The sequence below is a fragment of the Musa acuminata genome, chromosome BXJ1-1, assembly GCF_036884655.1.
Source record: "Musa acuminata AAA Group cultivar baxijiao chromosome BXJ1-1, Cavendish_Baxijiao_AAA, whole genome shotgun sequence".
NCBI lineage: Eukaryota > Viridiplantae > Streptophyta > Magnoliopsida > Zingiberales > Musaceae > Musa > Musa acuminata.
Genome location: NC_088327.1, coordinates 17,421,867 through 17,449,589, shown reverse-complemented (window position 1 = coordinate 17,449,589; position 27,723 = coordinate 17,421,867). Strand labels below are relative to the sequence as shown.

The following is a 27,723-nucleotide window of genomic DNA, read 5'->3' as shown; positions in this document are numbered from 1 at the left end:
GGCTTCTTGTATTCGTAGCAAATTATTTGGTCCTTTTTAAGTTCATTTTTGTTTTTAATGTCATGTTTAGTTTTGTTCTTTTTTATGAATTTTTTAAATTTTCTTATTAGAAGTGCCAAGTCATCATCATCATCATCATCATCATCATCATCACTTGAGTTTTCTCTCAAGTGGTCTTCTTGAGTTCTAAGTGTCAAATCCTTCCTGTTCTTTGGAAGGTTGTTATCAAGTTCTTCATGTGCATTGCACGTCATTTCATAAGTCATCAAAGATCTGATAAGTTCTTCGAGTGGGAAGTTGTTCAAATCCTTAGCTTCTTGAATTACAGTTACTTTAGGATCCTAACTCTTTGGAAGAGATCTTAATATCTTGTTAATAAGTTCAAAATTATAAAAACTTTTACTAAGTGCTTTTAAACCATTGACGACATTCATAAACCGGGTGTACATGTCTCCAATGGTCTCGCTTAGTTTCATGCGAAATAATTCATAACTATGAACCAAAAGATTGATTTTTGACTCCTTAACCCTACTCGTGCCTTCGTGTGTGATTTCAAGTGTATGCCAAATGTCATAAGTCATTTCACAAATAGAAACTCAATTGAATTCATTTTTATCCAATACACAAAACAAAGCATTCATAGCTTCAGCATTCAAAGAGAAAGTCTTCTTCTCCAAATCATTCCAATCATTCATTAGAAGAGAAGACTTTTGAAATCAGTTTTCGACAATATTCTATAACTCGAAATCCATAGAAATCAAAAAAATTCTTATTCTAGTTTTCCAATAAGTGTAGTCCATTTCATTGAACATGGGAGGACGTGTGATAGAATGACCCTCATTATTGCTAGCAAAAGCTATCTCTCGGGTTTTAAACCAAATTGAGAGTAACCTTGCTATGATACTAATTGTTAGGATTAATACGGCACTAAGAGGAGGGGGTGAATTAGTGTAGCGATAAAATTTTTTCTTTCGATATAATCATTTCGACAAAGCTTGTATCAGAAAGTAATGAAAATAATGACTTAGAGTAAAAGCAAAGTATAGAGTGCAGCTAACTAGTGAAAGAAAGCAGTAAGGAAAGAATACACCAGATTTATAGTGGTTCCATCGTTGTGACCTACGTTCACTTCTGATTCCTCCTCCGTTGAGGTCACCAACGTCCACTAATGGTCTTGCTTCAATATGCGAAGACCAACCACCTTCTTACAAAGGTTTCTCCTTTTCACCGGTTTAGGAGACAACCCTCACACCTCTTCTCTAATGATTACAAAGCTGAAGAAAAAGGAGGAGGACTCTTAGCTCTTTTTACAACACTTTTACACCCCAACACTTAGAGATTTTTTCATACTTTATTATAGCCTTTGTTACCCTTTTATGCAGAAAGGAGTGGGGTATTTATAGGCCCCAAAGTTTTCAGAATTTGAGTCAAAAAGTATCTATTTTCGGATTTCCGGGGTACTAGCGGTACCACCACCAAATACTCTAACAATGGGCGGTACCACTGCCTAGTCTAGCGGTACTACTATGTGATAGAGCCTCAGAGATTGGGCTCTGGCGGTACCATCTCCAACCCCAAGCGGTGCCACTACTTGGCAAGGCTCTAAGTGGTCGAGTGGGCCTTCCATCAGGCCCAACTCAGCCCTGTTTTGGGCCCAGTTGGCCCCTAACTGAGTTAGTGAGATTACCTCTCAATCCTAACTCAATTATGGTTCTAACTACAACAATTAAGGCATTAACTAAGCAATCTTTGTCCGGTATGTCAATCATTTCTCCGACAAAGTCTCGACGAACTTCCGGTGAACTTTTCGCCATGCTTTTGGCGAACTCTCGATGAACTCTTGGCGAACTCCCGACGAACTCTCAGCGAGCTCCCGACAAACACTTGGCGAGCTTTTGATGAACTCCCGACGAACTCTCGACGAGCTTCCAGCACATCGTTCGAATCTTCGACAGATCATCCAATCTTTGACTCCGGCCCAATATCTGCTTTATGCCTTATCCATTATCGTAATTAATCCTGTAACACTTATCTCAACATATGGATTAGATCATTTCTCAATTGATTTTATTATCAAAATCCAAGATTCAATTGAGTCCCCCTACGAGGAACCTGAGGCATGCCTCTGGGGGAGCGGGGGGGGTGTGTGTGTGAAAATGATAGAGAATATTTCGGTATCACCTCACAATGACAGCCGACAACCACCTCGGAATTAACGTGGTGTTTTAGAGTTGACATGGCACACATGCGCGATATAACCTCAAAGCGACGTAGTGGACTCTGGAATGACACACAATCGTGCCCGAGATCGTACAAAGCAGCCCCATGCGGCACAGAACTAGAATAGTCAGCCCATGCCGTCCGGGATAGACAAACTAGCCGCCTTGAGTGTTGGCGATCATTAACAACCTGCGTGCAACTAACCCTCGGGGAGAGGTATAAACGCCAACCCCTTGGCCAATGCCAAGAGAGCAGATCTCGAACACTCAACACTATCATAAAAAACTGACTTAAGCTTTAAAAGGGTCGAGTCAAGAATCCCCTTCCTAGTATTGACCTGTTGTACAAGGACCCAATGCTAGAGGCAATCCTAACTTCTCAGGCCAACCCAGGAGACACTCATCTGTCACGGACAAACTTCGAAACAGAATGTTTGATGTAATGCTTATGTATGTCCGTGTCTTTTGGTATGTTCATGCTTTGTACAACATGTAGAGGGACGGCCGAAGGCTTAATAGTCCCATTTAGTAGGGTTAGTGGCCGCTTTAGGCTTGTAAATAAAGGTTGTGCATATGGACACTTGTGAGAGATTTTCGGTCTGTAATGGACCATTTTAACCCTTCGTTGTACAACTGTTCAGAGCTTGTAAAGTCTGTTTGTAATTTGCATTGTCTATGAAGTGTTTCCTGGAATGTTTGCTTGTGGATCCCGAATGAGGCGTTTTCTCTAACCCGTTCTCTCTTTTGTGGGTCCTAAGGGACCATGGGAAGCTTCAGGGAGGCTGACCTTTGCGGACGGACACACAAGGGTACCGCACGACTTAGGCAAAACTAGCTAAGTCTGTGACAGATGGTATTAGAGCAGGACAAGCACTCATAGAAACACTTAGCATGTAAACGTAGGGGACCTAGCGGGGCTGTGTTGAGGACAGTCAACACACGTGCAACCGTTTGGGGGAAAACGAGCATGGAGATGTAGGGAAAAGAGTCGCTCGAAGGAGCGGGCATCTGAGATTAGCATTTAGAGGAATGGCCAACCCTTCGCGCAAGAGGCACCACGAGAACAGGCAAGCTTGGAAGAATGTGGAGCGCACAAAGGGTGGGATGGTTGAGTTTGAGCTATGGCTCAATATTGACCACAATACTTGATGGTGCTCAAGGCAAGCGATGCGCTTGGTAAAGAATGAGACCATGCAAGATGGAATGAGTTGCTCAGCGATCGAAAGAGTTGTGCAAACCTCACAGAGGTGAGGCGAATTGCTAACTCAAAGAATTTGGTACTCATACATAGGCTTGTATGCGGACGATGGAATATTCACGGTCATCCCAAGGCGACCGAAACTCGACGCCATGGAGCATTGAAACTTTCTCTTCGGCATGTGAAGGATACGTCCGTAGGAGGCTGAAGTGTGCAATGAGTTCAGCATGTTGCTAGGCCTTGAATGGTGCAGCGGGGGCTGTATTGACGTGGAGTCATAATCTAGCAAGTGCGTTTGTAGGGATAAGTCCAAGGGGATGGTGGTCTCCGAAATGAAGAGAGATGTTGCTTCAACAGGACAATTATCCAGGAGGGATAAGTCCCGGCTCTCCAGAGGGAGAATCATGTGAGACGGACCTCACATGTTGAGGAGGAGTACCTCAACAAACAATAACTCCACGAAGCTCAATGGACTGAGCAAGCGGCGAGGAGTCATCGCATACTCTCGCTTGAGAGAATGCATTGGTGGATGCATTGCGAGATCAAGTGGGGGAGCGACCCAAAGCAACACAAATGAAGGCACACTTAGAGTCGATATGAAGATCGGACTCAAGGGAGGGCTGACCCGTGGAATGGTGGGCACGAGGGCCACCATCAACTCAATGCAAAAACGAGGAGCGGAGCAACTTGGGTGTAACTTGGTGAAGTACCCAAGCTACATGAAGGGAGCCAGCATAGAAGAGGGAACATGGAGCGGAGGCACAATGCTTTCCTTGGACAGAGGTCAAGGACATGAACTCTTGCAGAGGCAAGAGCAGGATCATGTTGTTCCATGGGTCCTTCATTCTGACACAGCAGACTCATCTTACATAGTGCCCAAAGACGAAGGGAGCTTCTGGGCACATGCACCTTATCTCGGAAAAACATTTGATGGAGGAACTAAGGCAACTCAATTTGCGGAGGCGAAGTTGGGTTCATAAGGCCTTAGCACGGGGCAAGAGGATGCAAAGGCGGGTACTCTTGAAGAATATGCCATAGTGTTGTCATTCAAGTTGTCATGAAGGAAGGGGTGCCAGCGAAGATTGTGCTGGTAGGGGCAGAGGCCTAGGATCCAGATAATGGTGCACTAATTGCGACGAAGTCGGGGGACTTTGGGAGCTATTAGGCGACAGACTGTCCTAGAGTGGTGCTTCATCTAGGTGTGACCCAAGAGTGGGTGGATGAAGGTCAATTGCCAAAGGAGCGAACAAAATCGAAGGTAGAAGAGACCCTGCGATGTATTGGCAGAGGCCACACATGGAGGGATCACAATTCAAGTTCATCCCACAAGGATCAGAATGCAATGGAGATGTCACCAGGAGGCGACATGATGCAGCGGATTGTGGTGGAACAGTTTATGACAATGTGATACACACGACACAGTCCCGTGAGGGACTAGATCATACGGAGGTATGATCGAGAACTACTAGAAGCTCCACTTCGGTGAACAACACGACGGTAAGAAGGGCTATAGATTCAAGGAGTGAAGGCCATGGTACCGTATAGGCGGGTCTTCTATGTGTGCATCGAATTTTACATCAGATGAAAGCCTTCGTCATCAACATATGGGGGCTGTGTTCCACCAATGGAAAAAGTTCGAATGTAAGTACCAGTAAGTCCCATGGGAGGGACTTGATCATGCAGAGGTATGATCAAAGCAGCTGGAGAGTTGGACTACTCCAGAGCTCATATTCGCTTGAGGGAGCCCGGCAAGTCAGAGGACAAGGTCGAGTAAGCGAACGTTGCTACCAAGGAAGCTAAGGAGAACGGAATCGGTGCAAACTCTACAACGTGATGGCAGAGGCCATGCATGGGAGTTGCAGTTTGTCTTTCCATCGACCAAAGAGAGCTGTTTGGAGAACACATAGGTGTTGAAGTAGGGGGTCGAAAGGGGCAAGGAAGCGATGACGAGTCCAGAGGGACTTAGTTACCCAAAATAAAGCATCAGTTAGAATAGAGGTGGACTTGGAGGAGTGCCACAGAGGCATATCTACTGATTGTGAAGAAAAGGGATATAGATGCGAGGCGACGGAGAGTACTGCCATGGGCATGGCAGTGCCATGGTACCGTAGAGGTGGGACTTCCGTGAAAGTCATTGATCCCTTGCTCTCATAGAGGGAGAGCGCTTGGTCGTAAAAGGGACCGAGGAGGTGGAGCATGCAGAGGCAATCTCCAAGTACCGAGACAAGGCTGAAGGGCAGAGGCCAAGGAACTTTGTAAGACCGGTGTCAACGAGCTTTTTATCAAGACAGCTGAAAGTGAAGGACTTCGGGTCAAGCAAGAGTGCATGACTAAGGAACGAAGCAGGCAGTACGCGGTGCTATACCTTTGCTACTCAGTGGAGTAGGCGGCAGGGTTGATGGAGAAGATGGTACAATCCCAGAGGTGACCAAACCTATGAGATAATCACTCCAAGTTGGGGTGAAAACTTCCTGCATTCTAGAAGTTCGATGGCATTGAGAAGGTGAATCAAAGTAACTAACTCAATGCAAGGAGTGCAAACACTTCAAGTGCTTCAGAAGTGTGAGCAAAGAGCAGGCGAAGGCCAGTAACTAGCTCGATGCATGGAGTACAACCTCGAGGAGGCGGGTGAAGTCAAGTAACCTTCGCCTTCTCAACTCTTAAGAGAATGGGCGAAACTAAGTACCCTAATTTTCTTATCTATCCAGCAAAGGAGCTCTGCACATGTTCAAAGACCCTTCGAAGATAATGGAAGACAATAGTTGTCAAATCCTCACCAACGGTGATCAGTGCTACTGAGAGTAGATTGTCCACTTCATTTCCTAACGAAATACCAATCGAAAGTGGAAGTGATGCGAACCTACTTGGAAGTGACAACTAAGTTAAAGAAGAGTCAATGGACGAATTTTGTGGAGAAAGGACCCAAAACTTCAGAAGTTTACGAGTTGATGCTCGTTAAAGCTCCAACATGCATCCACCCAGTTTAAGCAGCATGAGGCATTCGAGAGACTAGCGCAGTAAGGATGGTCTTTTCCTTCATCTGGAGGATCCACAAGAACCAACAGGGATCAATACAACTCAGTCAACCCCACACTAAAGTCAGAGTCATTGGCGAGTTGAAGCAGCATAGCGGATCAAAGGTTTGACTACTCCAAAACAGTAGCGGAGAGTAGCTTGGAGCTAGGAGGCACATTGCAGTTGGGGCAAAAGATTGAAGACTCAACAAAGGCAAGGAGTTGCAGTGTCAGCAAAGGCTTCGACGAAGACGTCGAAGGAATAAGTGAGGGAGAATGTCACGAACAAACTTCGGAACAGGATGTTTGATGTAATGCTTATGTATGTCCGTGTCTTTTGGTATATTCATGCTTTGTACAGTATGTAGAGGGACGGCCAAAGGCTTAATAGTCTCATTTTAGTAGGGTTGGTGGCCGCTTTAGACTTGTAAATAAAAGTTGTGTCATGTGGACACTTGTGAGAGATTTTCGATTTGTAATGGACCATTTTAACCCTTTGTTATGCAACTGTTCAGAGCTTGTAAAATCTGTTTGTAATTTGCATTGTCTATGAAGTGTTTCCTGGAATGTTTGTTTGTGGATCTCGAATGAGACGTTTTCTCTAACTCATTCTCTCTTTTGTGGGTCCTAAGGGACCGTGGGAGGCTTCTCGAAGATTGAACTTTGCGGACGGACACACAAGGGTACCACACGACTTAGGCAAAACCAGCTAAGTCCGTGACACATCGCCGCTCTGACCTTACCCTCATCTCTACCTCGGAATGCCCATGCAGATGCCCTAGCATGATCAAGATTGAACTAAGCCGTGCCGACTCCCAAGCTACAACATAAAGGATTACAACAGTATGAACCTTTACTAACTTAAGCATTAGAAAACCTTTGTTGGATATGTTATGATGTAATTTTTTGAAATAATCTTGAACTGAATCTCCAAACCTTCAGCATCTTAACATGAGATGAAGTCGGAAGCAGATCTCGGTGCTACGAATCTCATCCATATGTCGAACAATTAGAATCTAAATATATATTTCTAGATGATTATGAAGATAAATTTATCATACCATAGAAATGAGTATACTAGCATAATATTATATTATATGGTGAAAGATGGATTCTGATACCTGTGGAAATCCAAGTGACTTGTAAATGGACTGTTGCATGAGGCAGTCTTTAATATGGAGTCTCAGAAGAATCAATATATATAGTCGCATACATAAAAGCAAAAGAAACTTTTCTTTGATTTAAACCCAATCACCAGAGAATACAGTATGCTTATGGTAGAATAGCTTCAATAAAAACTGGGAAATGATGGTGGAATACAGCAGATGTTTCCAATAGCAGTATCTTTAGCCGATTCAGAGAATATGCATGACAAGTCTATATGACTTCAACTCAGCCTCATCTTTAGAATGCTAGATGAGCCTCGCTAACTTCAGATTTTGATTGAACACATGTCAACGCCAACCAATGAAAACCTTAACTCCTTTTATGCAGCCTGAGTTATCTTAATCCACTGCTGTGGTTTAATTTACCTAATTTAGTATGATAAGCAAGGTGTATTCACATCAACCAAGATCTACAAATGTTCCTGGAAGCAGTACATTTAAGAATGAAACTTAAGTCTGCTAGGAAAATAAAAGAGGCATTAGTCTTAGAAGAAGACCCAAAAAATGCATTTTCTCTGCCCATGCTTCTCATGTGTTAATTTTATTTACAGTACAATACAACAAAAGGCAGAGAGAAAAATTAATGTTCTGAAGACCAAATAATATGCATGCCAGAAATTATGATACTCTACATGGTATATGATAGAAAAAAGTCGATTACTTACTGCAAGAAATCCCTGATTGGTTCAAGGGATCCAATTCCACAAAATTAGACTTCAAATATATGTTCTTCCAAGTCAGGTTGCCTTCCCTCCAAGTATTTTGGTTTGTATGGTGCTCTCGAGTAATGAAAGTGAGAGTTCAGCTTTCAGAGCTTGCTGATTGTCTACCTTGTTCACAAAGTACTGTTCAATCCACGGAACTTATATTTGTCATGTACTCTCTCAGCATTTTCAGACCACCATGCTTCTGCTTGCTGCTCTCCAAATCTTCTCCTACTGCAAAGAAATGATCACCATCAGCATACAATTTCAGAGGTAACAACACATGTAACATATGATAAATTCCTGCATTAGGTCAATTTATATGAAGATGGTAAATGCAGATTACATCATCATTACCAATAACTTGCTCGATTACCTGAAACGGACTCTCTTTAGTTCTCTAGTTCCATCACGAAGGGCAATTAGAGTTATGTATACACCAGGTTCAAACTGTTCTATCCACTCAGCCTCTACTTGATTGCTGTCTGAATTGGGGCTGTCAAGATCTTCTGATCTGGTGATAGTTACTGGCATTTCTCCATTACCATTGTGTTCGACATTTGAAAGATCTTCCAAATAGTTGGAGCATGTAACTGCATGATTCCAAAAGTATGTGCTATTCTTAGTAGTTCCAGAAGTTCCTCTTGCTGCATGGTTTTGCTCTGATAATTCATCTTTAGATGATGAATGGAAACCTGGTGCATTGCTATCCAGACAATCACTTGTGCCATTGCTTGAAAGGTTTCCAAAACTTGAATCAGATTGCTGAATTGCATGTGAATCGGTAGAACCATTTGACAGATGCATCAATTTTATTGGATCAGTGTCATAGACTCCTTGAGGAAGCCTCTTTGCCATTTCTTTCAACTATCAACCAAAAAAAAAAAAGATTCTCATTTGGCATAATTTTCTTGCAAAAAGCAACAACCAAGAACCCAATTAATATTTTGGTGCATCAGAATGTGATCATTAGAAAATGAAAAAAATAATGTTACAGGGTCCAGTTTAGTCAAGTTCAATCAGGCATTATTATAAAGGCACAAAAACAGGGCACCAGAAATGGAAGTATGAGTAGCAGCTGCTAGCCTGCCACACCATTTATCTTGAAGAACCAGTGCTTTGAAATCTAGACATGCTAAAGCATGCTCACTAGTTTGTCTCAAGAAAAAATGTTTTAATTCCAAGCATAGAAAAATTCGAGTCTAAGACAAACATAGCACACAGCCACATGCACATTTAAAGAATAGACTGCAAGAAAATGTCTCAATGTTCCCGAGCATACATTTTGAAAGTCATTCAAGTCTTACCAGAAAATGAACATAACATCAAGAAAGACTTACCTGTGCTGTCAGTGATTTTATAACTTCTTTCGCGGCTTTGGACTTCGCAGATTCCTCCATAGCAAGTGTTGTGGCTTCTTGAGCTTTCTTTTCAGATTTCTCCAGCTGAAATTCTAGACGCTCACAGCGTTGCCTTAGATTATCCACCTAGTCAATATGCATCATAATGCATAAGAAATTTTGCTGATAACTGATGTTTAACTAAGTTAAAGAGGGACAGAATACCTCAGAATGAAACCTAAGAAGTTCTTGATTCAGAAGATCATTGGTTTTCTTCAGATTATCTGAGAAGCTTTTGGAGAAAGAAAGACCTGCCATTGTGGGAGTTGGCGTTGTAGAGCGTGGAGGACTAGGCTTTCTTGAAAAAGGTGAAACAGCTCTAGAACGATTTGTAGACTTAACTGCTGGCCTAGGAACTGCTTGATGCACATCTGTGCTAGCATTAAAAGCAATGCTTTTCAGCTGTAAAACTGAAGGAACTTGAGGAGATTGAGTCACGGACGAGGAGTTAGAATTCTTCCATTCTATGGATACTTTACTATCGAAATTGTTGACCAGATCTAAATTACTAGAAGGCAAAGCCTTGGATAAGCTTGTATCCAGTCTATCAAGCCTGTCTTTGCTCTCACCAGATATACGGGGCTTCATAATTTTCTTGCTAATAAATCCACCAGAGTCAAAACTATTAGTCAACTTTACATAGCATGTATCACATACACGATATGGTTTCCCAGGATTAGGAGACAATGCTGCTCTCAGAGCCTTTCTTGAACTGCACTGATGGCAATGTACAAGCCCACAATTGTAACAGTTGTGCTTTTTCCTAGTGAATCCGAATGCCTGTCTACAAGCTGAGCACTGGGACTGCTCTGTACCTGATACCCATTTATGCTGACATATGGCAGCAGTGAAGCTTGAGCCACAGGAGATATGTTTGACATGTCTGTCCTTCAGAGCTTCAACCATTTTAGGTGTTTTACGATCTTCAAGATCTCCATGGCCCAGTCTTCCATTTGCTCCTCTTCCCCATGTGTAAACTTCACCTCTGGCTGTCAAGACTGCAACATGATATGAACCAGAAGCAACCTCTACAACAGATTCACCAAGGAGCTTATCTTCTACCATGCATGGAAGCCTTCCGTCAGAATGGGGATTACCAAGCTGACCATATACTGTACTTCCCATGGTAAAAACATGTCCTGAAGTGGTTAGGCCAACTGTAAGACTATGACCACAAGCCAATTTGTGAAAATTGAAATCAATCAATGATGATACACAGGTAGGCTCAAGCTGGGGTTCTTTATCACCATGGCCAAGGCGATGCTTGTCTCCATCACCCCAAGTGAATAATTTTCCAGATGATGCACTGGATTGTGTCACGATAACTTCTACCACAGCTGCAGTATGCCACACCCCACATGAGACAGCCATTGTCTTCAATCCCGTAAGTGATTCTACTTCCCTGGGGTGTAAAAGGCTTTCTCGATTTCCATGGCCTAAGACACCAAATGTTCCATCGCCGAATGAGAATAACTGCCCTGTTGTAGTAATTAAAGCTGTATGCCATACACCACAAGAAACATAAGAAACTTGAAGACCTTCCAGTATTCCTGACACTCTTTTGGGCATCCAGTGACACACATCCGTACCATGACCAAGAAGACCAGCATTATAGGAGCCATCTCCCCAAGTATAGAGTTCACCAGACATGGTAACAGCGCAGGTATGGAACTCCCCACAAGCGACAAAATCAACATTAGAAGCTGATAATGATTCCACAAGGCGAGGGTTAACAGTATCAGCAGCAACTCCATGACCAAGGCGTCCGCCAGATTCTTCACCCCAAGTGAATACTTCTCCCTGTCTGGTAACAAGGGCAGCATGCCTCACTCCACAGGCCACATGATGAATGTCCAACACTAAATTGGACTCCAGGGATTTTGGTAGGAGGACATCTGTCCTTGTACTAGAAGGATTACTATTTCTATCAGCACTAACTCTGGCAGAAATATCAGAGATGACTTCACCCCAAACATAGACATCGCCGGAAGCATCGAAGTCCTCCGGTGCAGAACCATGACTGGATGTACTAGGAACACTAGAAGTGCTAATTCTAATTCCATCTGAAGAAGCTCCTTTTGTGTGCATATTTGACACATCTGATCTTTCAGAATATACTGGATATTCAAACGATTGGATTTTCTGCAAACCACACGAAGTTAGTCTGCCCTCAGAAGTATCTAAGGTGGGACCAATAGAATGATTGCTTATATTATCTGATGCAAATTCTCTGCCATCCTGAAAAACGAAATTTGCAAGCGACCGAAACCCATAAGAATGATGTTATATCTTTAGTTGAAAATATTCATTTGTTAAAAAACAAATAGTCAGATAGATCACCGAACTAAATTTCAGAATAAAATTAACAGAGGAGATGACATTGTCATCATCATATATTGGGAAAAGTTTTGCTCATGAAAGAACACACAAAATAATCCCAACATGCAGTGACTACAGGCTCTCATTTACAATCACGTAGAACCATGTCATAATGTTCCCATTATCAGCCACCCTACAAACTGGACATACAAATTCAAAAAAACCAAGAAATACTATATTTCAACCATGGCTATCGAAGAGGCGATAACTCGCTTCAGGCTGACAGCTTCCAGATATAAAACATGACAAATTCTTAATTGGATGGTTAATTCTAGGTGCTTTTAAAAAAAATGTTTTCTGAAACGTTGAAGTCATAGATAAACTAGTTGTGTCATATATTACATATGTGAAAACTTAAAATTCCAAATGTATCATCCAGAAGCTTAGGTTCTAGATCTATGCGCCTATCAGGTGAATACATGTGATACAAGTCTGCACATGTACTGCCAAAACAAGCATGAATAAAATATATCTTTTGACAAGGAATATAAAATATTGAAATTTCATGTTTTACCATGGTAAACAAGCAATTTCAGACTTCTGCATGAACATATGTGCAAATATGACCTTCAATATCGAAATTAGAATAACAAGTATTCAGGCATAAAGGAACTACTTACTCTTGTACAGATTCATACTTCATGTGCTTCTAAACAAGCAAATTCCTTGTGTAAATCTGACACAGAAGAGATACTGTACACAATGAATTTATTAGCATTATTCTTTCAAGACTACTCCTTCATATAACATATAGGACAGATTATAGCCAAGCTTTATTAACAGATATTGTTTCATTTCTCTGGTGTTGTGAAACAAGGCATGATCCAGTGAGCATGGAGATGGCCCACAACCACCTCCAAGTCTGACTTTGCTAATGTGTTACATTTTGCTAAAATTTGTCATGAAAACTTCATGAAGAGGGAAATATCATCAAACTAGTAGCAGATAAACCAACAAAGAAAATATACAAGTTGGTCACTTTCATGTTATATGAGTCAAGGAAGTCAATTTCAATTGATTCGGATTGTATCGGCTGGTATTTACAGGTTCAAGCCCGAACCAAGAAGACCACCCCATTTTGGCGGCCCAATCTGATCTAATTAAAAAAAAAATTAAAACTCCTTCAAGTAAGACTCATGAATGTGGAGCCCTTTTCTATCTCTCACAGAGCCCACCACTATGTTTACCTATGTGTTGTCTACCACCGTCTCCCCTTCTTCCTTTCTCTTTCTCCTCCTTTTCCTCCACCGTCTCCTCTTCGTCCTTCCTCTCCCCATCCTTCCTCCTTTTCCTCCACTGCCTTCTATTCTTCCTCCTTCCTCCTCCTATTCTTCCTTCCTCTTCTTCTTTTTTCACTTTAGTACATATCGTTGTACAATATTGGTATATAGGTACCAGTTGGTATGTATCGGTCTAGGCAGGGACCAATATAGTAACTCGGTATGAAATTGCAATCCTTGAAACCAGTATAAGGCAATTACATGAAATGCCAACTTAACTTAATTAAAGAAACACTAAGTTTATGCTTAGATAATTCTAACAAAAAAATAGGTATCATATTAATCTATATAGACAAAATTCTAAATGGTTGTGTGATGTTACAAGATAATAGCATGTTCACTAAAAGACTATTTGCTAACCATAAAAGTACCCATGAGAAAACACCAGAAAAATGATCTAATAGCATAAAAGATTTACATCATTATAGAGGCCATTACTCCATCCATCTATTTTTGGTCGTCCATATTGTCCTGCAGAAATTAATGTCTTTAATCCAGAAAACCAAACTTCCACTTCAACCTTATCCTTGCAAATCTGTACACAAGAATCAGATTCAGCACAAACAGATCATGACAAGATAAGAACACACAAATATTAGAAGAAACTTCGGATGTGCTTACTAGATCAAGAGACCTTTTGCCATCATTATAAATAAGTGAAAAAGACAGATAATCTTTATCTGGGCGTGGATATCGCTGAAAAACAGACTGTAGGTAGAAGATACATAGTCAATTTAGAGTAAAGTGGTTGCATATTGAATTGCAAACAAAACAACAAAGCTTGGAATTTTGTCATAGCAGCATAAATTAAACCCTTCACATTAAAAAGAGAATAAACATGAAGATGATCTCACAGTTCTTTGTCCTGAAATAATCCTTGAAACAGAGGCCAACTTCAATGTTCTCTCACCACTAGTAGAAAACCAAATTAATGTTGATTCATCCTGTGACACCAATTGAAAATTAAGTCTGACACATCATAAACTCATATGTTCACTTGAAAGTTTAATAATGACAATTTGCAAATTAGCTTGCATTTCAATATTCAAATAATGAAATGTTATATGACCAGCATATTATATTCATGAGGATATCTTCCAGCCATCATACAATAAAATTTTAAGCTGATTAATCAGAAAAAAAAATGCTTGTAACAAACTCACATTGGATAGTCTGAATAGATAGAACTTTGGCTTTCCTTTACGACCATATTTAAGTAATTGTGTGCCCTTTTTTAAAGCAACCAGTATCTACAAAGAAGAAAAAGAAAGTAGTTAAAACAACGAGCAGTTACATGTCATATCTGAAATTTTCAGTAACATAAACAAAATGAAATAATATTTCATTATTTGTTTAGTTGAGACTGAGATGCATATAAGATAGGAAGAAATGTGTTATCTAATAACTTTATTTTTCTAAACGAAACTAAAACAAACTATTGGATATCAGATCAAGATTAATATTATGAGAAACTTACATTGGCCTGTCAGATATCACCAGCATATGACACAAATGAAGTAGCACTTAAATTACGTCCCCCAAACAGATATAACCAGGATATGAGACAGATGAACTCAAAATTAATAATGATATACACTCACTTCATAAATTATTTTGAGAAGGCTGACCTATGCATAAATATATATGTATAAGTATTATGTAATGAGAATATTTTTTGAAGTATTAAAAGGGAAAAAACCAACAACTTTACAAAGATTTAATAGAAATATGAACTGAAAAGCTACAATGGAGTCATTCATAATCATTACTACCTTATCCCATTATCTTCCAAACAATTTGCATAGGCCAAAAGTATATTTCCTTTTTTTTTGCTTTGCAAAGAAGTCTCTTTTTTCTTTTTTAATTGTCTTCTGTTGCTATTATACTATATTAAAGTAACTTTTTCTTTATGCATAAATAATATATATTATAGTTTATCTGTTCAACTTCTTTTCATGCATTTGCCACTAAGGTACAGTTCACCGTTCATGTTCTTACTCCTTTACTTATTTCTTCATATTATTTCCACTTTATGCATAAAGAAAGTCATCTCAAAGTTTATATATTAGGCTTCCATTTCATGTGTTTGCCATTAAGGTACAAAACTTTCTTTATGTTCTTACTCTTAAATTGCAAGGTATATCCACTTTGCATTCATTTCTCAATGTTATGACATGGTCTTTCTCCTGGTAAAATTAAGTTAGACCAGATAACCATTTCTTTAGTGCAAAACATTGAAACAAACTGTAAAAAATGACACTTAGTTTTCTTACAATCTTTCTTCATGTCTTTTTTTATTTAAATCACTTGAACTAAATATATTTTCATGCTATCCAAATGAATTAGTTTGCTTTAGTTCTTTCTTGTCATAAAATTAATCATGTGATATTACCAAATGACTTAAACCTAGTAGGAAACTTAACTAACACATGAAATCAAGAATGGTATTTACTGGACACCAAAAGAGAGTCCCACTAACAAAAGAACATATTGTCAATCTTCCTCTAAACCCAACACCAAACTATTGTCTTGCTACCTATACCCCTTAGATCAATATTTTTCACTAATTAACATTAAATTGACAAACTTTAACAATTAAAACAACAATACTGGTCACAAGTTTCTTAATATGGTATAAATATGACATAGTGGATGGGTAAGACATACATTTTGTGGGTTTTTTGGCCTCGAATGGATATTTATTCTGTAATACCAACTTGAGAAATTTCAATCATCATTTCTATTTTTACAATCTCCATTATCAAAATGTGTAATAGCCTTAATATCAAAGAAAAAAAGTTAAAGTAAGGTCTACAATGACTTCATGACAAACACATGTTTTAAATTTTTTGCATGTATTTAAAAAATTAATTAAATTAATTTTCAAATTTTTGTGAGGTAATGTTGTATGTGTATAAAAGTTAAAATATTTAACATCAAAGTTGCTTGCTTGCCAAGTCCAAGAGGAAACCAAACCTCTCGAGTATAGGCCCTCTTCTCTTACATCCATGTCATTCTTCTCTCCTCTTGAAGCCCCAGATTTTCAATCAATGAATGCATCTGGGGTTCCCCTCCGTTGCCCTATAGTAGGCAACCTTCAGAGTCTCTCTAGTTCTTCTCAACTCTAATCTTAGACATGTCATATTGTCACGTACAAACTTCTAAACAGGATGTTTGATATAATGTTTATGTATGTCCGTGTCTTTTGGTATGTCCATGCTTTGCACAGTATGTAAAGGGACGACCGAAGGCTTAATAGTCCTATTTTAGTTGGGTTTGATAGCCGCTTTAGGCTTGTAAATAAAGGTTGTGTCATGTGGACATTTGTGAGAGATTTTCGATCTGTAGTGGACCATTTTGACCCTTTGTTGTGCAACTGTTCAGAGCTTATAAAGTGTGTTTGTAATTTGCATTGTCTATGAAGTGTTTCCTGGATTGTTTGCTTGTGGATCCCGAGTAAGGCGCTTTCTCTAACCCGTTTTCTCTTTTGTAGGTCCTAAGGGACCATGAGAGGCTTCGGGGAGGCTGACCTTTGCAGACGAACACGCAAGGGTGCCGCACGACTTAGGCAAAACCAACTAAGTCCGTGACAATATGTTCCCTTCACAAAAGCCTGTTCTCTTCTCCAATTTAATGTATTGTCATTGGTCCATTGTATCATGAACTGATCGAACTCCTTTATACTTATTTATCATAGCATTTGTAGAAACATGAGAAATTTATCTCCAAAAACACCTTATTTATATTTTATAGTTTAGATTTGTATTATCTTCGCTATTTTCAAAATTGTTTACTGATATTCTTTACATTCTATATGCTAACTGAAATACAAGGAAAATCCATATTTTTGCTACAGCATATATGGCTGAGCAATATATTTTTCTATATCATTCGAGGCAAGATATTAGCCATATAAGATTTCTTTTGGTATCTAACTTTACCGTCTTGATTTTTTCCAATTCATGAAACAAGTATATTATATAGGCTATGTTGTCTTATTCTCATCTACAATCATGTCTACCAAATAAAAGTGGATATAAAAATTTAGTGTGTCTAATGTATTCCCATATCAAAATTTCATGTTATGGATGTTATGTCTTGCTCCATAGAAAGACATGCATTATTAGCTCCCTTTTTAAGTTGTGAATCACATATGTCATCTGCATATCCTTGTTATGGCCTATTGCACTGTTTGAGAAAGTGGTCTACTTGGCTTTTCAAATTATTGATCAAATGTATTTAAGGAAAATGCCAATTCAGCTATATTAGTAGCTAAGTCCAGTTGATAAGCAATGGTCCTGACATGTTAATTTTAAAATTTTAGAAGGAAAGACACCACTTTGTATATATGCTAAGCTACTGATAAAATGTCCATAAGAAAGCCGACGCTAATTCACCACATCAGTAACCAAGGGCGGGTGATAGGCAATGGTCCTAATATGCCCATGTAAGCATAAAAACTATAATTATACTACTGTTATGTGAAAAAATTTAATGCCAAAATCGAAATCAAATAACGATAGATCAAGATCAAGATTACGTACATTTCGATGTCATTCATAAAACATTTATCTGATCTGCAAATGCATCGTCATCGGATTCAAAAGTTACAGTGATGTTAACATGCAAGGAGAACTACACTCGCATTCTCCTCTCTTTCTATCCTTCATAGGACCATTATAAACAATGGAATAGGGACTAAGGGAGATTAAGAATAGATTTGCAATCTCAATATCTGGTGTTTCGTCCCTAAGAGGTCTTGTCCTTTTATAGGTGAGAGCAGAGGGTCTAATATGGTAATTAGGAGAGTCCCTCTCATCAAGGTTATCTCCTAAGAAATGCTACCATGATTGAACTCCATTTTAATTAGCCGATAATTGTAATCAAAATCCAATCAGATATATAATATATCTTATCTAATTAGATAAGGCCACATAATATAACATCCACCCACTTGCCCCATTAATTGGTAAGATATAAAAGAAATTCAAAATTAAAATAAAAAAAATAAAATTTTATTTAAAAATAATTTTATCTAATTGAATTCTGAAATTTTTGAAAAGTATTTTATACATGGTCATGAATTTTAAGACAAGCCAATAAGTACAATAATGCTATATTAAAATTCAACTACCAATGCGAGTCATAGCGATTATATGTCATTAATGTCATACTCCCTTCTATGTACCACAACATTATTAGTCTCTGCTATTGTAGTACATAATGACCCCTATAATTTATCTTGTCAAGACAATCCTGTTATCACATTCAAGGTTTACCATACCGAGGTGTATCACTTGGTACAGGCAGTACGTATCGATCCAACAAGGGACCGATATGCGAACCGTCCTATACGGGGCAATACACATTACATGACCCCATATCGTGTGATACAAGGTCTGTACCAATTGGTAATAGATGAAATCCGATCGTTACCGACCTGTACTAGTTGGTAACGGTCAGATTTTGACCATTACCAATCAAGGGTTGAGATTGGCCTGTTTCAAATAATCTATTTAATCGTTTGAACTAGAGGAAAGGGTTTCCCCCCCTCTTTCAACTTATGTCACTCCAACTTTTCAATTCCCTTAAACTCTTTCTCACTCATATCTCTCTCTCATTCACATTTTCACTCTCTTAAACTTAACAAAACTGTTATTTATACATTTAATCAAATTTAGGAGGATTAAGAAGAATAACACTCTAATAAAGAGGAATTAGAGACACCCAATCGTCACAGTCATCCGCCAGCATGCAAAGGTAAAGACAAAGGAGAAGGTAGTGGCATCAGTCACACTATTGGAAAAAATCAAGTCAGGTGACGAGACACCTTCTTGATCACATTCAATAACTTGCTCGGTCCGAAGACATAGCAGCAATGTAGACAATAGTGCCTCGATCGATGATGGCGGCGACGCCAAGGAGTCGATAGTCCCGTCTACATAATTTGAGGGTGGTGCATGGACCAAGCAGTAGTATTTTATACATGCCACCTAATATTCAAATCATAGTGTTCGACGAGATACTAGTCAAGTTTATACATAAAAGGGAAAGAGGAAGGCAGGGAATGATTTTGAGCAGATGCGATAGAGCCTATGACGTAGACACATAGCGAAGCTCATCGTATTCATAGTCGTTGTATTATGGAGATTCTTACGACCAATAATAGTACAGTAATGATCATCTTCTCTTAGCAGTAGTACGATGATCGATCTTATTATACGGAGCAGTAGATCAATGGCGAAAGTAGAAGTTCTGATATTTTCTATGCTCTACACCAATATATGTTATAATCGTCCTTGCCTCAAGAGCCACCTCAAACGATCAAACTACAACCATCACCACATTGATGCACCAACGACATATAGTATATCAGCATACTATGTCGTAGGATCAATTTCAGGATTGGGTCCTACAAATATATCAAATTGATATATAGATATATATGATTGAGGACCCCAATCCACCGCCCATGGAGTCTCATTGTTCTTTTTGGTGGTAGAACCAAGTATATCCATCAATTGATTACTTGATTCATTTGAATCTTAAAGTTAATATTATTTAAAAAATAACCTAGCAATTCAAATCATTTCTTTATAGATAATTCAATATTAATAGAAGGATGGTCCGGAACATACCAAGGCTACTCCTCAAAGCCCAAAAAATATGTCACTACTCTTTCTTAATTTAGATTATTTTTGCTAAAATTATACTAAATTTATATTTATTTCTAACTTAAAAACCTTAATCTATTTTTTTTTTAATTTTAGAAATTTTTGAAGTTATTTTCGATTATTTTTTTGTGCCATCAGTATGCCCCGCTATTCCAACATATAATACGTCGATATACCTCGGTGCGTACCGTATCGACGATTGGTCGACACACTGGTATAGACTCATAAGGCGAACCTTGATCATATTCAATTATAATATGCATAAACATAAATATAAATAAGATAGCAAAAATAAATAATTATAATTAAACATAAAATATAAATAATTTTATGGTTTACTCACAAACCTCATTCTAAGAACATATTCTTTAAATACTTTAGATCGTAAAGCTTTAGTAAATATATCAGCGGTCATCAAGGTAGTGCTTAGATTTACAATTGACACTTGTTTCTGAACTCTTTCTCAAACCACCAAGTGTTTTATCTCGATATGCTTAGAAGCACTAGAGTACTTGCTATTCTTAACGGCCTAACAATTGAATCGATCACATCAATTGTAAACAATTGAATTATCATAAACTGTTATCGTATTATCATAAAATAACCTCAACGGCCTAACAATTGAATCGATCACATTAAATCATGATATGAAATTGTATAACCATAAAACTTGATTTGTGATCTCAAAGTATGCCACAAACTCAGCTTCAATTGTTGATGAATGAATAAGTGGTTGCTTTGCACTTTTCTAAAAACTTGCCTTTCAGCTAATATGAATATAAATTCTAAAGTGGACTTCCTACCATCGAAGCAATTTGTAAAATCAACATCTGAATATCTCATTACTTCAAGCTGATCTAATCTCCTGTATGTAAGCATATAATCTTTCATCCCCCTATAGATATCTCATCACTATCTTTGCAGCTTTCCAATATTTCATTCCTAGGTTGCTCTGGTATTTATCTAGTATTCTAACTACAAAACTGATATCAGGTCTCATACAGATTTAAGCATATAATAGACTTCCAACTACACATGCATAAGGAATATCCTTCATTTGATTCCTTTTTAAGTCATTCTTAAGACATTGCTTTGACTAAATCTTTCACCTTTGTTAATAGGTGTATCATTAGTTGAACAAAGTTGTATACTAAATCTCTCCAAGACTCGGTCTATATATCATTTCTAAGATAGTCCTAGCAATCCTTGAGATCTATTTTTCAATATCTTAATGCCAATAACATAAGCTACCTCATTCATATCAGCCATCTTAAAATTCTTGGTAAGAAACATCTTGGTTTCATGCAGTAAACCAAGATCACTACTAGCAAACAAAATATCATTCATATATAAGATCAATATAATAAACTTGCTTTCACTAACATTCAAATATATACACTGATCAACAGCATTTTTCTTAAATTCAAAAGAAGTAATAGTATCATGAAACTTTATATATTATTGTGTGGAAGCTTATTTAAGGTCATAAATAGATTTCCTAAATTTACAAGCCCAACTTTCCTTTCCCTTTTCTACAAATCCTTCAAATTATTTTATGTAGATTCCCTCATTTAGATCCTTATTCAGAAATGTTATTTTTACATCCATCTAATATAACATAAGTTCATAATGAGCTATTAATGTCAGAACAATCCTAAGCAAGTCCTTTTTATAAACTAAAGAAAAAGTCTCATTATAGTCGATACCTTCTTTATGAGAAAAACCTTTAGCCATAAGTCTAACTTTATATAGTCCAATATTGCCCCTTGAGTTATGTTTTGTCTTAAAGACCCATTTGCAATCGACACTTTTATAGTTATTCGGAATTTTAACGAGTTCTCAAACATCATTCTGATCTATTGATTTTAACTTTACTTTCATCGCATCATACCACTTTTTTAAATCGTTGCTTTTCATGGCTTGTGAAAACGATAAGGGGTCTCTTTTGATTCCTATGTCACAATCATATTTTTATAGATATATTACATAATCATCATAAATGGCAAGTCTTCTTTTCTTTTGAGATCCTGTTAAAATTATCGGTTGTGATTGTTTAATAGGATCATTAGCGATAACATCAACATCATATGGGAGTTCATCATTGTTATTTTGTTGTTCACCATAATCAATCCGTTTAGTGATTTGAGGAACAATAATCTCTCGAATAGAAAATGATAAAAGAGTATCAACCTGTATCTCCTTTATATCAAGATTAATCTTTTGAGATTTTTCACAACTACTGATTTCGTCATTTTTTAGTAATCTTGTATTACCATATTTTACTATGTTTGTACTTATGATTAGAACAATAAAATTTGTATCCCTTGGATTTTTCTATATAACCAATAAAATACCCAGAACTATAATTCTTGAATCCAATTTCTTTTTATGTCAATTGACGATACTTATCTCTGAAGGACAATCTCAAATATGTAGATATCTCAAATTGGGTTTCCTACCGGTCCATAATGCAAATGGAGTTAATAGAACCGACTTACTAGGAACCATGTTCAAGAAATACATAGTTATCCTAAGAGCTTCACCATATATTGACTTAAGTACAAAGGAATAACTCATCATGCTTATAATCATGTCAATAAAAGTATGATTTCGCCTCTAAGCAATGTTATTTTATAGTGGCACACCTGGTAAAGCATATTGAGTACAAATACCTCGTTTTTTTATAAATCTAGTAAAAGGACCAAGATTTTGATCGAACTAGTAAAAGGATCATAATTATGATCGGACTCATCATATTTACCATAAAATTCACCACCCTTGTCAAATTTGATAATTTTGATTTTTCTATCTAATTGTCTCTCGACTTCATTTATGTATACCTCAAGAGTGTCAATAACTTAAGAATTTTCATATATTAGATATGTCATATGAGAAAACTATAAAAGAAAACCATAATTTATATTTTTTTTCTTTTTTAAATTCTGTATGGAACTATGAATTAAACCAATCGACCCAAAATTAGGCTAAATATTAGCCTCATTAAGTATATCAAAATTAAAGTTGATCAAAGTCAAAAATTGATCAAAAATTGACTTTCTCTATATTCGATCAAAACGTGATTGATCGAATCTAAATATAGTCAAATAGTCAAAATACAATCAGGATCAAATCCAATCAAAACATTTGATTAAAATAAATCAAATTAGTCAATTTTATAATTGAGGACACAAATAATAAATATTTAATTTCTGAAAGGTAAAATTATAATTTGATTGGGATATATAATGGAAATATATGATTTCTAAAAGGCAAAATTTGGGGACATAGATTGGAATTAAAAGGATTCATAATGGCAAAACTATAATTTTAATGGGTGAAATCCTATGTTTTTTCTTTCTTTTCTTTTCTTTTCTTCTCAACCGCTGCTTTATAAGGCATACAGCCGTCGTAGTGTGTGACTGTCCATTGCTTGTGCGTCACCTACGACCTTCGTAATGTGCAACGAGCGTCACACGGCCAACTTGCGACCCCACCAATGGTCACACCATCGCGCCCACGCGTGACTATGCTCACTACGTGTGGGTTCCTCACCGACAAAACACCTCCGTGGCCATGCGCCGCTGACCATCGTCTGTTGGATTGCAACGACCGACCCCACTAGTCACCATGGTTGTTCTTGTCCACCGCACAACCGCTAGGAACTGTGGCCTTTGGCATCTAATTGACACTGGCTGTGGCAAGTAAATGTCATTGCAGTGGCAAGTAAATGTCATCACAATGGCATTGTTGTTGTCACTAATCGAAGGCAGCGTTGTTGCCACCACAACCGTCATAGGCAATGGCACTACTACAACCGCCGGTTAAAGGCAACGTTGCAACCATCACACAACTACAATCGTCGCAAGCAGTGGCATTACTACGTGTGCAGTTGCTTGCGACCAAGGCAGGCCGACCGTCGTAAGGCTACTGCACACAGGCAACCGTGTATACGACCGTCGTCGATTTTGCACCCCACTACGCTTTTGCTACATATAGTAGCACCTGTATGCAACTGTTGATTGCGAGTGGACTAGCGACCACCGAAGGCCGCCGCCCTCAACAATACTATCGCCAACAGCAAGATATCAACGGTAGTCCATCGATCCAACACGAGGAACCTCACATCGCCCGTAAGCAGGCAACGGGATGGACGAGATAAGAAAGCAGATCAACAACACAGACGGATTGTTCAAGCATCATACAATCAAAACCGAACAACACCTTTTCACAAACGAATGGTGCTAATAAATAAATCTAAATATAAAACAGATTTGATATACTTTTACAATCTAAGGTATTTGATTTCAAAACATGGCTCTGATGTCAATTATAAGTATGAAAACTATAATTATACTACTGTTATGCGAAAAACTTTAATGTTAGAATCGAAATCAAATAATGATAGATCAAGATTGAGATTATGTACATTTCAATGTCATTCGAAAAACCTTTATCTGATTTGCAAACGAACCATTGTTGGATCCAAAAGCTACAACAATGCTGATATGCAAGAAGAGCTAGACTCTTCTTCTGCTCTCTTCCTATCCTTTACAGGACCGCCATGGGCAATGAAATAGGGACTAAGAGATATTGAGAACAGATATGTAATCTTAATATCTAATGTTTCATCCCTAAGAGGTCATGTCCTTTTATAAGCGAGAGCAGAGGGCCTAGGATGGTAATCAGGAGAGTCCCTCTCATCAAGGTTATCTCCTAAGGAATCATATCATAATTGAACTTCCTTTTGTTTGATCGATAACAATGATCAGAATCCAATTACATCTATAATTTATCTTATCTAATTAGATAGGGCTACATAATTTAATAACCCATACTCAGATTTTATCAGAAGGTCACTGCTTTCTGATGTGAATTTATTGGTGATTATTTTTATTAGAAAGTAAAGGTCAATTTAACTATATTAGCACCCAGTCAAAGTTGGAAGGCAGTGGTCCTACCTTGCCGGTTCTCACAGGAAAGTCATTGCATTTTTCTGTCACACCTATAAAATTCATTTCAAATTTCTTTCATCATTCAACAATGAACCAACATACTTCCTATTCACTATTTTCACACATTCTTCCATGCTAACTGGTTCATGTCAATTCCAGCACTCTGCTCAACAACTGCCCTAATCTATGCTATACTACATCTTGACAAAATATACGTACATCTCCCTCCTCGGAACCTTTTCTGATGAAGAAAGACTGAAGCTATCTCTTTCTACCTATTCCTGTAATCAGAAATCCTCAGACACTCCCAATAACATCCCCAATTCTTCACTTACTGGAAAATAGCATTTATACAAGAAGAAGATCCATGGACATCGACAAAAAAATTCGTGAGTTCGTAAGAGAAACAAACACAACTATCTTCATAGCCTGTAATCTCTTCACTCCACCCACAAAATTCAACATGGGAAAGCAAACAAAAAAAAAACTACTTTGAGCTACAGAAACCATCGAACATGAAAAATAGATCCAATAATCTGATGAGAAGAAGAATCTGTGAGAAAGAACAAAGCCCGTTACCTTGTCGATGTCCCGGTCAGCGCTTCCAGTACCAATGAGATCTGCCATTCCATGTGAGTGCGGTCGCCGCGCCGCCGCTGAACCCGATCCTCCGGGACCTCCGGCCGTCATCCATGGCGGATTCCCCGCCGAACTCTCATCGATCTCCACGCGCAAAAAGAACGACTCTTCTCCAAACCCTAAGATTTACTTCTCCCGAAACGATATGAGATCGAGAGGAGAAGACGATTTCTCTCACACAAGCGACGGGCGGGTTTTAATTGGGAGCGAAAGACAGTGGTGTTTCGACCGCGGGGGCGGAGCGGGACGGTACGGACGCCGCGGTTGTGAGAGGAGGAAGGTGGTCAGGAGACTGCCACCGGGGGAATCGAAGAGAGGAGATAGAGGAAGGGCGAACGGAGGCGGAGAACGGGAGTCAAAGGCGACGACGCGCTGCGTGTAAGTAAAGGTATGGGAGGAGTAAGATTGTGTCGGGGTAGAGTCACCGAGGTGGCGGTAAGGAAACGGTGAATGGGACGGGGGCCGTTGAAGAAACAGAGGATGACGTGGCGTTAGGAACAGTAGGTGAGCGGACAGAGGCCTGCGTTGGAATTCTTTTAAGTGGTTTTTTCGTATATTTCTATATGGCCTCAAAATGTATTTATTTATATACATATACGTATGCAATAACACATGAATGAAACATAATTCTCGTCAATTAATGACACTGGTGGCTTGCCCATTGGCATGATCATCTTCATCTTCCTTAGGATTCAAAGTCTTTAATATGGTAAGGGCCCCAAAAATCAAGTTTCTGATGGAAAATATTGACTTCCTCTGAGAAACTTATCCCTTGGCAATAAAAGTTAGTCAGGTTGGCACAATTCTGGTCACCCTTATGCAATTAAATAGTCACATCAAAATACAAAGTTTGTCTGTTCACAAGCTATTTCTTGATAGCATATGTATGATCATTTACCATACTTATTTTACACGTACAATATTTAAAATAACAGAACCAAAAGACTTTGGCATTTAAATTGTCCAACAACTCAGGTGATTATCAACAATAATGGAATTAACACCTACACAACCCGACAATTTGTTAGGTTCCACCGAGCCTTATGGGCCCGACATGTTAGTTGCATAACCTATCCTATAATGACGCTTATTGAATGAATGTTCACTCATCTCGACACGTTATAATAATGGGTTTTTGATCTCAACATAGGTTAATTCGTAATTATCGATGATTCGATGAATATTTATATAGTTGAATAAAAATAGATGATTTTATATAATTATTTCATGGATTAACTTCTTACTTATATTTTGATGATTAATTAAATTTATTATAAAAAATCTTAAGTACATCCATTACACCATCTGTCAATGTCAAATTATATTTTTATCTTTCGAATATTATGATTTTACTAATTTAAATATGAGAGGAATTTTATTAGGTATATCCTTATACTGCTTTTGCAAAAACACCTATAGATGGAATCTCTCATCACTTTTAACATCGGATTTATGACTAGCTGAAACGTTGGATCCGGATTAGTTTAAATCCTGATGTATCTCACAATTACAACAATTACAACATGAAGTAACACATGTTGAGAGTGAGTTAGAACCTTATTCAATTTCAACCTGTAGAGAAATCAATACGTTCAATTTCACAGGGCCGGAGGGAGAGAGAGAGAGAGAGAGAGAGAGAGAGAGAGAGAGAGCGAGAGAGAGAGAGATATGGGATGCATGCTATGGGTTCCCGGAGGCAGCCTCGTGGAAGGTGCCACCTTTAAGTTGCAATCCAGTGGGCAATAATATTCTGTGACTTCCCCAAAGTTGGACGTGGATGACGACCACAGAGGGAAAAGCAAAAGTGAAGTGGAAGAGACGAGATCTCCATCTCACGTACTTTAGCTTCTCACATGTCTGGTCCCCTTTCTCTTTTATCTTCTGTGTGTGTCGGAAAAGAAGGAAAGACGAGAAGAGAGAAAGGAACCCGTCGCGGTGGCGCTAAGCTTCGTGTCTACCCTGTCTCCTCCGAAGCGAAGCGGCTCGGTGCTCGAAACAAAAGGAGATGTGCAGCGAGCGACAGCGAGGCGGTGGTGAAGGGTTGGTGTGGGCGGTGCGCAGGACGAGGGAGAACGGGCGAGGACCGACGTGACTGTCG

At 38.5% G+C, this 27,723-nt stretch overlaps 1 protein-coding gene across 2 annotated transcripts; it reads right to left on the bottom strand.

Annotated features, from left to right (window-relative positions):
* Positions 1 to 8,082: 8,082 nt before the first annotated feature.
* On the bottom strand, positions 8,083 to 26,050 carry LOC135676603 (PH, RCC1 and FYVE domains-containing protein 1-like). Of its 2 annotated transcripts, none has more exons than XM_065187974.1 (9): positions 25,566 to 26,050; positions 14,524 to 14,610; positions 14,215 to 14,304; positions 13,982 to 14,068; positions 13,779 to 13,895; positions 9,867 to 11,939; positions 9,642 to 9,788; positions 8,678 to 9,168; positions 8,083 to 8,532 (listed from the first exon to the last, which is right to left on the bottom strand). In XM_065187974.1, exons 1-9 carry the CDS (start codon positions 25,674 to 25,676, stop codon positions 8,433 to 8,435), a joined length of 3,303 nt encoding a protein of 1,100 aa, XP_065044046.1. In that variant the 5' UTR covers positions 25,677 to 26,050; the 3' UTR covers positions 8,083 to 8,432. The 2 variants fall into 2 exon arrangements, with proteins under 2 accessions (XP_065044046.1, XP_065044042.1); XM_065187970.1 differs by having other exon boundaries at positions 8,083 to 8,535; positions 25,566 to 26,048.
* Between the last annotated feature and the right edge of the window lie 1,673 nt (positions 26,051 to 27,723).